Here is a 9687-nt window from a genome sequence, read left to right on the forward strand (position 1 = left end):
TCCAACGAGAAGCAACGGGGGGTGAGGTGGCACCCCTCAACGCCGTTATGACACGGGGAACACCGCCCCCCTGCTCGTTGCATCTCGTCGAGGTGATTCTCGTTGGGGTGGCGACGGGAAGAAACGAAGAAAATGACCGTTTGAGTTGCAACGGTTTGAAAAAAAAAGTTAATTATTAAAAAAAAAACATTTTATCCTATAAATACTCTCATTTTATTAAAATTTTCACACACTTTCTCTTATCCTCTCTACATACTTTCAATTATCTTCAAAAAAAAATATGGATCCTTTCGACTCGTCCGATGATTCAGATGACGATATTTTCTTTAGGATGATGTATCATTATTACACTACCGACTTGCTACAACCAGATCCAGCCCCGCTACTAACAAGACGTGCGATGTTAAACAGAAATCGCGAGGAAGGACACGAACATCTATATCGCGATTACTTTGCGGATAATTGTGTATACGGGGCGAAGGACTTCAAAAGAAGATTTCGTTTGAGTAAGGATATGTTCTTACGAATCGCCAACGCCTTGGAAAGCCGGTATCATTTGTTTACTATATTTTTATACCAAATAAATAAAAATGTACTACATGTTTCTTTAATTTTACAACATATGCAATATATTTTTAAACTGTAGTTAATTTATGTTTAGGTACGAATTTTTTCAATTAAGATATGATGCTAGAGGTAGACGGGGGTTTACAACGTTGCAGAAATGTGCTGCGGCCATTCGTTTGATGGCTATGGGGGAGTCACCCGACACCATGGACGACTATATGAGAATGTCCGAAAGAACCGCAAGAGAGAGTTTGTATACATTGTCAAGGGGTGTTGTTGAAACTTTTGGAGACGTGTATTTGCGGAAACCTTCGTTGCATGATTTGCAAGAATTGTATGCGGCGCATGAAGAACGTCATGGGTTTCCCGGAATGATTGGAAGCATTGATTGCACACACTGGAAATGGAAAAATTGTCCGGTAGCATGGAAAGGGTAATACGCAAGTGGTCATCACGGATCACCTTCATTGGTGTTAGAGGTTGTCGCTTCTCAAGATTTATGGATTTGGCATGCATTTTTTGGGGTTGTGAGTTCCAACAACGACGTCAACGTTCTTGATCAGTCGCCAATATTCGACGATCTTTTTATCCTCAGTATTCCACATTCGTGAAGGCATTCCGCCACCCGGTTGAAGAACGAGACAAATTTTTTAAGAGATGACAAGAAGGAGCATGTAAGGATGTGGAACGTGCTTTTGGAGTGCTGAAGGCGAAGTGGCATATAGTCGAACATGCAGCACGACCATTGGATTTAGAAACTTTACGATATATCATGTATGCATGTATCATAATGCATAACATGGTAGTAGAAGATAAAGGGAGAAATATTACACACTATATCCCAACAGAGCCCAGACACGTTCAGTTTCAACCAGGAACAACAGATTATTTGCATCGCGTTGTTGACATTCAGGACGCAAATAAACACAGACAACTTCGAGAGGATTTGACGGATTATATCTTCTATGGTAACAATAACGATAACGAATAGCGTTGTCTTTTTTTTTTTTTGAATTTGGATGTTATTTTTTTTTATTTTTTTTTTTTGGATATTATGTGTAATTTAGCCTTTATGTTAATTTTAATCTTTAAAAATTTTAATTTGTTTTATAATTTTTAAACATTATGTTTTATTTATTATTTATATTTAAAAAATATTTGTATCAATTTAAAAAAATCGAAATAAATAAAAAATAAATTATAAAATGGAAAAAAAAAGTATAAAAAAAAAACGAAGGGTAAATTACACCAATCGTCCCTCGTGCATATGCCGAAAAGCACGTTCAGTCCCTATTTTCAAAAATTAACTCGGACCGTCCCTCGTTTGGCTTAAACTTGCACGGTTAATCCCCCGTTAGTTTAAATTTGCACGATTCATCCTTTGCGTCACATAAAATGACTATATTGCCCTTGTTTTTTTATTTTGTATTAATAAGAAAAACAAAAAATAAACTATGATCGTATATTTTTACATTTATTAATAATTTCTAAACATTTACCTATCACCCCCATCCTATTTACCAAGAAATACCCAAACTCTCCGATCCCTCTGTTCACCGTCCCTCGCCTCCCTTTGAAACTAAAATCCGGCCACCGGAGATACAACGACCACCAGAAACCCGCTTGATCGCCGCCATGGACTACCACCTCATTTTCCTTCCTATGTTCATGTCGGAAATAACATCACCACCGACGATTATTGATTTAACACATCCACCATCGACCTTCTTCCTCCTCCTTCTCTTGATTTTTCCAAAACAAAAATCTCCACCACATTCCGCCCAATCTTCTCCAGATACTCAGATTTATGCTCTCTCGTATACCCAATTCCACTGCTAGAAATCACCACTTTCTCCACCATCTTCTCCTCCATCTCCGCCATCCAGTACACCACAAACCTCTGTAACTAATTATATACACCAAAATTCCATTAACCCTTAATTTCTTCATTCTATTACACACACAAACAAACACACACTTCACCTAAAACACCTCTGTAAGCTCTGTCCTTATCAAGTATGATTTGGTGAAAAACACCAGATCTGGTATAGTGAAATCGTGTGTCAATAGAGATACGTGCAATATGAATTACCACTTGAGTTACCTCCGTAGCCATGGATGAGAATGAGGTTTAGTTTGTTCCAGTGGTGGCGGTTTTCCGCTCATATGTGGTTGCCCTCTCCCTTTTCTTCTTCTCCGATAAGCTTCTTTTGTCCCCATTTTAGATCATCTCGCCTTTCTTCTCTGGCGATATGGGTCCCAAATCGAAACAAAATATCAGTATATAAGTCGTTCCTCTCTAACCCTTGTGACCTAAACGGGTAAAACCTAGTAGAAAGTTGCAGATTAACCCTCTCATCTTCATCGTTTCTGGTTTCAAGTTGTAGATTTGTTAAGTTGCAGGATTTCTGGTTTCAAACAATTGAATTTTTTTCTGGTTTCTTCTTCTTCAAGGGACGAAGATCGGTGTCGGTGGTGATGGTAGATGGTGGAGATGAGATGGAATGAAGAAGAATATAGGGGAAGAGACGGGTTATGAAAGTGTTTAGGTTTAGGGTCTATTTCTTTTTTTAAAAGGCAATAAATAATTATTTTTATAATAAATAACAAATAAATTGAAAATAAATCAAAAAATAAATAAATAAGGGTAAAATGGTCTTTTTATAGGCGGAGGGACTAACCGTGCAAGAAAAAACACACTCAGGGATGGTCCGCGTTAATTTTTAAAAATAGGGACTGAACGTGCTTTTTGGCATATGCACGAGGGACGATTGGAGTAATTTACCCAAAAACGAAATAGTAAAAAATAAATAAATAAATAAAAATATTTATTTTCAAAAAGTTGGTGTTTCATCTTGTTGCCCATTTCTCCACTTGGTGTCATAACACCATTAGCTTAGGTGGCATGTGAGGTGACACAACTTGGTGTTGCACCTTGTTGCCCACACTCAATGCTCTAATCATTTATGATTATACCAGGGTTGTCGTGCCGGTACGCCGAAAGGTTAGAGCAGTAGATGTAAAATATGTGGCTGATGTTTACTCTCAAAATCTCTATTTTATTTTTAATCTTAACGAATGTACCTATATATATATATATATATATATATATATATATATATATATATATATATATATATATATATATATATATATATATATATATATATATATATATATATATATATATATATATATGTCGGATATATTTACTATAGAATATATTAAATCAATTGGTTTTACTTTTTTTAAACAAAGAAATAAAAGAATTTGAAAGAAAAGATATTTTATTATATTAAATCATTAATAAATAACAAGCTTAGATTTTACGAAGATATACAGTAGAGTTTTGCAAATAAGTTTTTTATTTTTTACTATTTTTTTATTAATACTTGTGCCTAAAACCTTCTTACATTAACACGCGGAAAGCGAGCCTTTAATCCGCTTCCCTTGTGCTGGTACAACTTAAAACCAGCGGCTTCCATTGATTTACCCGCATCCTGTTTCTGGCATTTCGTCGAACAGAAGAACAGCTCCCATATTTATACCGCATACCTCCAACCCCCAAATCAACAAGCTACCAAATCACCTTCAAAATCCAATCTGATTTTCTATTAAAAAAACTTACAATACCAGAAGAATCTTAGAAGAATCGAAGATGAGCAGTGGGGCTGCGATAAAAGCTTGGTTGGTGGTGGCAAGCATCGGTACAGTTGAGGCGCTTAAAGATCAAGGTGTAGCAAGATGGAATGGCCCTCTCAAGGCACTTCACCATCATGCGAAAACGAAGATTGTTTCTTCTTATAATAAATCGATTTCTGATGGGTCTATCAGATCCCTCTTTGTTGGTGCGGAGTCGTCTTCTTCATTGTCGGCGGCAGAAGCGGCTGGTAAATACAGTTCGAAGAAAACAAAAGCAGAACGAATGAAGAAGGTTATGGATATGAACTGTTTTGGCCCCAATACTGTTAGATTTTAGAAAAAAAATATAGAAGATAAAAATCAGTACTACCATAATGGAGTATTTGTAGCGATTCCTCTGTGTTTGTAATACATTCATTATACATGCAATATTTTGAATCTCAATCTTTGTTGAATGGCGATATATTTTGAATCTCAACGAGTCTTTTATTTGGTAAGTGATTGCCAATTCAGATAACCCTATTTACCAATTTCTAAAAATTGCCCAAAAAGTAGGAATTTTGTACCATGGTGTGGTATTTGTAAAAAGTATTTACAGATAGTAGTTTTAAACTTAATTACTTGAACGTAGTAAATTTCTTTTTCTGGTGAGTTGATCATTTCCTTTTTAAAATTACAATTAACCTTTATGTTTTACCACCGTTATCAAGGTTGTTTCCGGCTACCAACATGTTTAGGAAAGCCAAAATTAAATCTAAAACACTAACATTAAACAAAGATCAGCAAATATGTCTTGAAAATTAAAATGATAAACCAAAATCTAAATCGGCAAATATGTCTTGAAAATTAAAATGATAAACCAAAATCTAATTGTGAAGTAAAGATGATTGTGATGGTTAATCGGATTTATGAGTGCAATGGTATGTTGGAAAAAAAAAACATTTTTATTTTAAGTATTTGATTTAGATTAGGAAGTTGTATGAGTGCAAAGGTATGTTGGAAAAAAAACCTTTTTATTTTAAGTATTTGATTTTTATTTTAAGTATTTGATTTAGATTAGGAAGTTGTGTGTTTGTTTAACAAGTATTACGTATTGGTTTAGATTACTGTTTTGAGTTTTCATTAGTATAAATAAGGACATGTATTCGTTAGTTTAGATAGAGATTTATAGCAATAAAGTATTTTGTTTGGTCTTGGGCATCAAGGCATTACGAGTTTAATACATTACAAGTACAAGTGGTATCAGAGTTACGGTCATAGCCTGTAAGATGTGGTCATCCGGTAATTCCCAGTCTAACAAAGTTGATACTAAATCCTTGTATCGAAAGTCTTTTTGATGGCACAGGTTAGGTGAGCATGTCCCGAGAGTATCGACGGTATGAAAAATGATTGGATCTGATGAACAATCGTTGATGGGAGGCCAAGAGCAAAACTTTAGTTTGAAGGGAGGATTGTCGGGGTGCAAATCTAATCTCACATTGGTAAAAAGAAAAATTAGATGCGTGCATATAAGGTAGTGGCTAATCATTTCTATCATCAACTGGTTTGAGAAAATGGAACCTCATTGTTCTTCTATGTTGAGCATGGTTGCACTACTAGTGATCCTAACAAGACACTTGGTATTAGAGCGTGAAGGTTGAAGAGGGTCGGTTTCAAGAAAAGTGTAGAAATTTGTAGTGGGGCAGACGCAGCGGGAACTGAGTTCGGTTTAAGAGGGTGTGGATTGTTTTTGAACGCGAGTTGAAGCATCTCAACAACAGCCCCGATTTATCTTGATCAGGCTTGTTCTAAGGTAGAGAGAGACTAACCGAAGGCGCATAATAAACAGACGGGAAGACGTCAAAGCGGGTGACTTAGATTCGGTTCGTTTTGCGGGTGTCAGAAGACGGTAAAGGTGGTCGTGACCTTGTCTTGTTGTTCAGTGGAAAAGTGCTCTCGGAACAAGTTTGATTAGGTCGAGGTTGTCAAAAAAGAGAAAAAAGACTTTGATTGGTTGAAACCAAAAGGAAGAAAAGTCAACGGGATTGCATAGCTCTTAATCGGATTGTTTGTAATAAGGGGATACCGACGTAGGTGCGTGAAAAGTGGGCGGGAAGGATCTGTCAAAGCAGGTGGCATTGGATTCAGTTTGTTTGGCAGATTGAAAAAAAAACAGTGGAGCGGGTGGCTTTGTTTTCTTAGTCGATGGAGATGCCTCTTTGAAGAACAGTAATCGAAACAAAGGAAGAGATTGGAGAAATTATGGTGGTGGAAGTTCAAATCGGATGGCTTTGGATCTAGCCGGAGAGAGGTCGTGAATCCAGAAAAAATCTAGATGGTAATGAACGTATCCAACGAGATGTCGTGGTACATGTTACATGTATTGTGGGATTCGTCAATACCTTTCTGTGGATATAAAGATCGTCGAAAACAGCGTTGAAACAAAGTAGTTATCGTTGTTTGAAGTTGAGGTGGTTTTGGGTGAAAATCGTGGCCACAACGTGGGGACCAGTCAGGCCCAAGGCCATGATTATTTTAGGGTTTTCAACATTTTTAAGCTTAATGTTCCGCATTTTTAGTGAAGGTTTGTTTCTCTTATATCGGGTTTGGAGTGTTCAGTGTTATCTTGGTTGTAGTCAGGGGAATTGTGTGGAAGGTTTATGGCCAGGATTCAATGGTTTTAGCATTTGTGCTTGGATTGGCATTTGGGGGTGCCGAGGGAAGTAGTATGTTGTTGAGGTTTTGGTTCGAGCATCTATCCTTTGGACTTCAATATTTAAGCGTGATATCATTTTAAGCATTTGGGGTTATTAGTGTTGCTGGGATTCGGAAAGTGTTCAGTTGGTCTGCAGGTGCGGTCTTTTGGGATGGTTAGTGATGCAGCACTAACATTAGTAACTGTCGCTTGTCAGCAGATCGATCATTAGAGGGTAAGAAGGATTAGGAATTCTTCAATTCTCATGTGTTGTGAGAACTTAGCCGAATTAAAGTAAGGGAGAATCATTCAGGTATTCAGGATCAGAAGTAGTTGTGAAACTAGGATGATTTTGTATCCCCGTCGGGGATGAAGGCGGCCCTGGTGGCTGTCTGGATTGAGGATTGTGTGAGTTGGGAGTTCGGGGAACTTCCCAGCATTGGGTATGCATTTTCCTGGTGTAACACCCGGAATCAGAAAGACCAAGAAAAGAAAGGAAAAGCTCTAAGTCATGAGTCAACTCGTCGAGTCCAGGGAGGAACTCTACGAGTTGGAGCGAGATCCGAGGCATAGAGTAAGTGACCGACTCAGCGAGTCAACTAGTGGACTCGGTGAGTCTGGTCTGGACGAGAAAAAAACCCTAATCCCGGGGGTTGTGCCCTGTGTAAAGAACATTACATCCCTTCCCCAGCCTCTTTACTTCCCTCTTGAGATCCAGAAACCCTAAATCGTGAGTGAGAGCCCTTGGAAGCAAATTGGGATGTAGCACCTGGTTCCTCGTACGTATTCCTTGTAATTAATAATTCTTAAACTAATGCATTTTGCCTTGGACTCAGCGAGTTGAAGGACCAACTCGCCGAGTAGGAGCAGGATGAGACGCGGGGTCTGAGCCTCGGACTCGGTGAGTCGGTTCCCGGACTCGGCGAGTAGGCCCTGTTTGGGAAAAAACCCTAACCTGTGTGTTTACACCCTATTTAAGCACTCTAACTCGGCCTCCCTTGTCCCTAACACTTCCAGAAGAGCTGTAGAGCAAAACCCTAGCCCCTTTTTATCCTTGTGAGTGATTTTGGCCTTGTGAAGAAAGTTTGAAGCTCAAGAGAAGAAGAAGGAGGTGGAAGAGTGCAAGGAGGAGAAGTAGATCCGACATCTACCCTGCAAGAGGCTTCCATTCAGGTAGAAAATTCCCTACCTTGATTACTAGTTCATTAGATTCCCTTTCTGTCCCTAATTGGTGGTTTTCAAGCCCTAAAACACCAAACTCCATGTGTTTGTGCTTTATGATCCGGAAGGACTTCAGATCTAGACCTTATGGACGTATTAGAAGTATAAAGTTTTGGTGGTTGAAGTGATTGAGGTCCCCATTGATTGTATGACCTCATAAAGAGATTGGATTGGCCTTTTGGAGCTTATAGGGCCATGCAGCACATAAATTTTGCAACTTTACGTGATAAGCATGCCCTAGGAACATAGATCTATGGTTTGGAAGTGTTACATGCCTCAGATTTGGTCTGTATGGGAAATGGTTCGAAGGTACTCGGCGAGTTCTATGAAGATGGCCTTAGACTCGGCGAGTTGGATGAACAACACGGCGAGTCCTATGAAGATTTCCTGGAACTCGACGAGTTGTTCTTCAAACTCGGCGAGTCATATGAATTGTTACTGAGTAAGAGGGGTTTAGGTGTTGAAGGTCCAACCCTTCGTATCTACACGCGGAATTAGCAATTTAATGTGTAGCAATAGTCCCAGAAACCCAAATCCTCATAAAGGATGCTCTGGTGAGGATTTGGAAGCGAGTAGGAGATCTGCTCGTATGGACTCGGCGAGTTGTTCTTGGACTCAGCGAGTCGGATCGCGAGCCGGTTCTATCGTCCTAAGTAGTGAGTTAAGGGTGACTCTGTGGGTGGGAAGAGGGACTTGTAGAGTAAGACCGAGTTAGTGGGAGAAGGACTCGGCGAGTCGATGCCATGACTCGGCGAGTCCAGTCAACTGGAAGTTGACTTTGACCAAGGAGTTGACCTTGGACCAGGGGTGGGTAAGCCATCTGACCTAAGGGTGTTTATGAGTGGCTAATCTATGTTTATGATTTATAGTCGGAGGATTACCGATTCAGCAGTCAGGCGCTTAGCAAGCAGACTTTCAGCAGCTACTTTTCGAGGTGAGTTACCTTCCAGTAGCAGTGGGTCTAAGGCCACAATGTCGGTCCACTAGTAGGAGTTGTATGATTAGATGATTCTCTCTGTGATATTCATCTAGGGTTGCTACTACATGTGTTATGTATATGCGCTAGTATGATATGATGCTATGTGCTAGTGACAGTAGGGGAGATAGTCCCCAGGTTACCGGTCAATAAGACCGAAGGGGCAGTCATGCCCAGCCATACGCATAATAGTTATTAGACTTATCCAAGTGGGAGACTGTTGGATTAGTGTCTAAGTCCATAACTATCTTGGTATGTACTTGACCCGATGGTGCATGGTCCTTTTGGGTTGCCTTCACCAAAGCAACTTGAAAGGATGAAATATGGAGAGAAAGGATTAAATATGATTTATTAATATATTATGAGAATAATATATTAAAGGATAAATCATATTGTTTAATTAATATTAGTCAATAATTAATTGGTAATTAGTTTTGTGACTAAAAGAGATTAATTAAACTCAAGGGACTGGAATTGTAATTATAAGATAATTGCAATTTGGGCCATGGATTGCCTTATATCATAAGGTGGACGAATTCTATGGGGGAAGCCCATATGAAATCGTCCAAGGCCTTATGGAAAGGACTCCATGGGTTGCTTAGGGCTT

The 9687-nt window shown here is 38.9% G+C and overlaps 2 protein-coding genes across 2 annotated transcripts; both read left to right on the plus strand.

The window, feature by feature from the left end:
- The first annotated feature begins 280 nt into the window (after nucleotides 1-280).
- LOC128134094 (uncharacterized) lies at nucleotides 281-1004 on the plus strand. The gene is made up of 2 exons (XM_052771506.1): nucleotides 281-549; nucleotides 662-1004. The coding sequence occupies exons 1-2, from the start codon at nucleotides 281-283 to the stop codon at nucleotides 1002-1004; spliced, it is 612 nt and encodes a 203-aa protein (XP_052627466.1).
- Nucleotides 1005-4225: 3221 nt separating this feature from the next.
- On the plus strand, nucleotides 4226-4546 carry LOC111878083 (uncharacterized). Its single transcript, XM_023874601.1, has one exon. The coding sequence runs from the start codon at nucleotides 4226-4228 to the stop codon at nucleotides 4544-4546; it is 321 nt and encodes a 106-aa protein (XP_023730369.1).
- Nucleotides 4547-9687: the final 5141 nt, after the last annotated feature.

This window comes from Lactuca sativa, chromosome 5, assembly GCF_002870075.4.
Source record: "Lactuca sativa cultivar Salinas chromosome 5, Lsat_Salinas_v11, whole genome shotgun sequence".
In the NCBI taxonomy this organism is placed as follows: domain Eukaryota; kingdom Viridiplantae; phylum Streptophyta; class Magnoliopsida; order Asterales; family Asteraceae; genus Lactuca; species Lactuca sativa.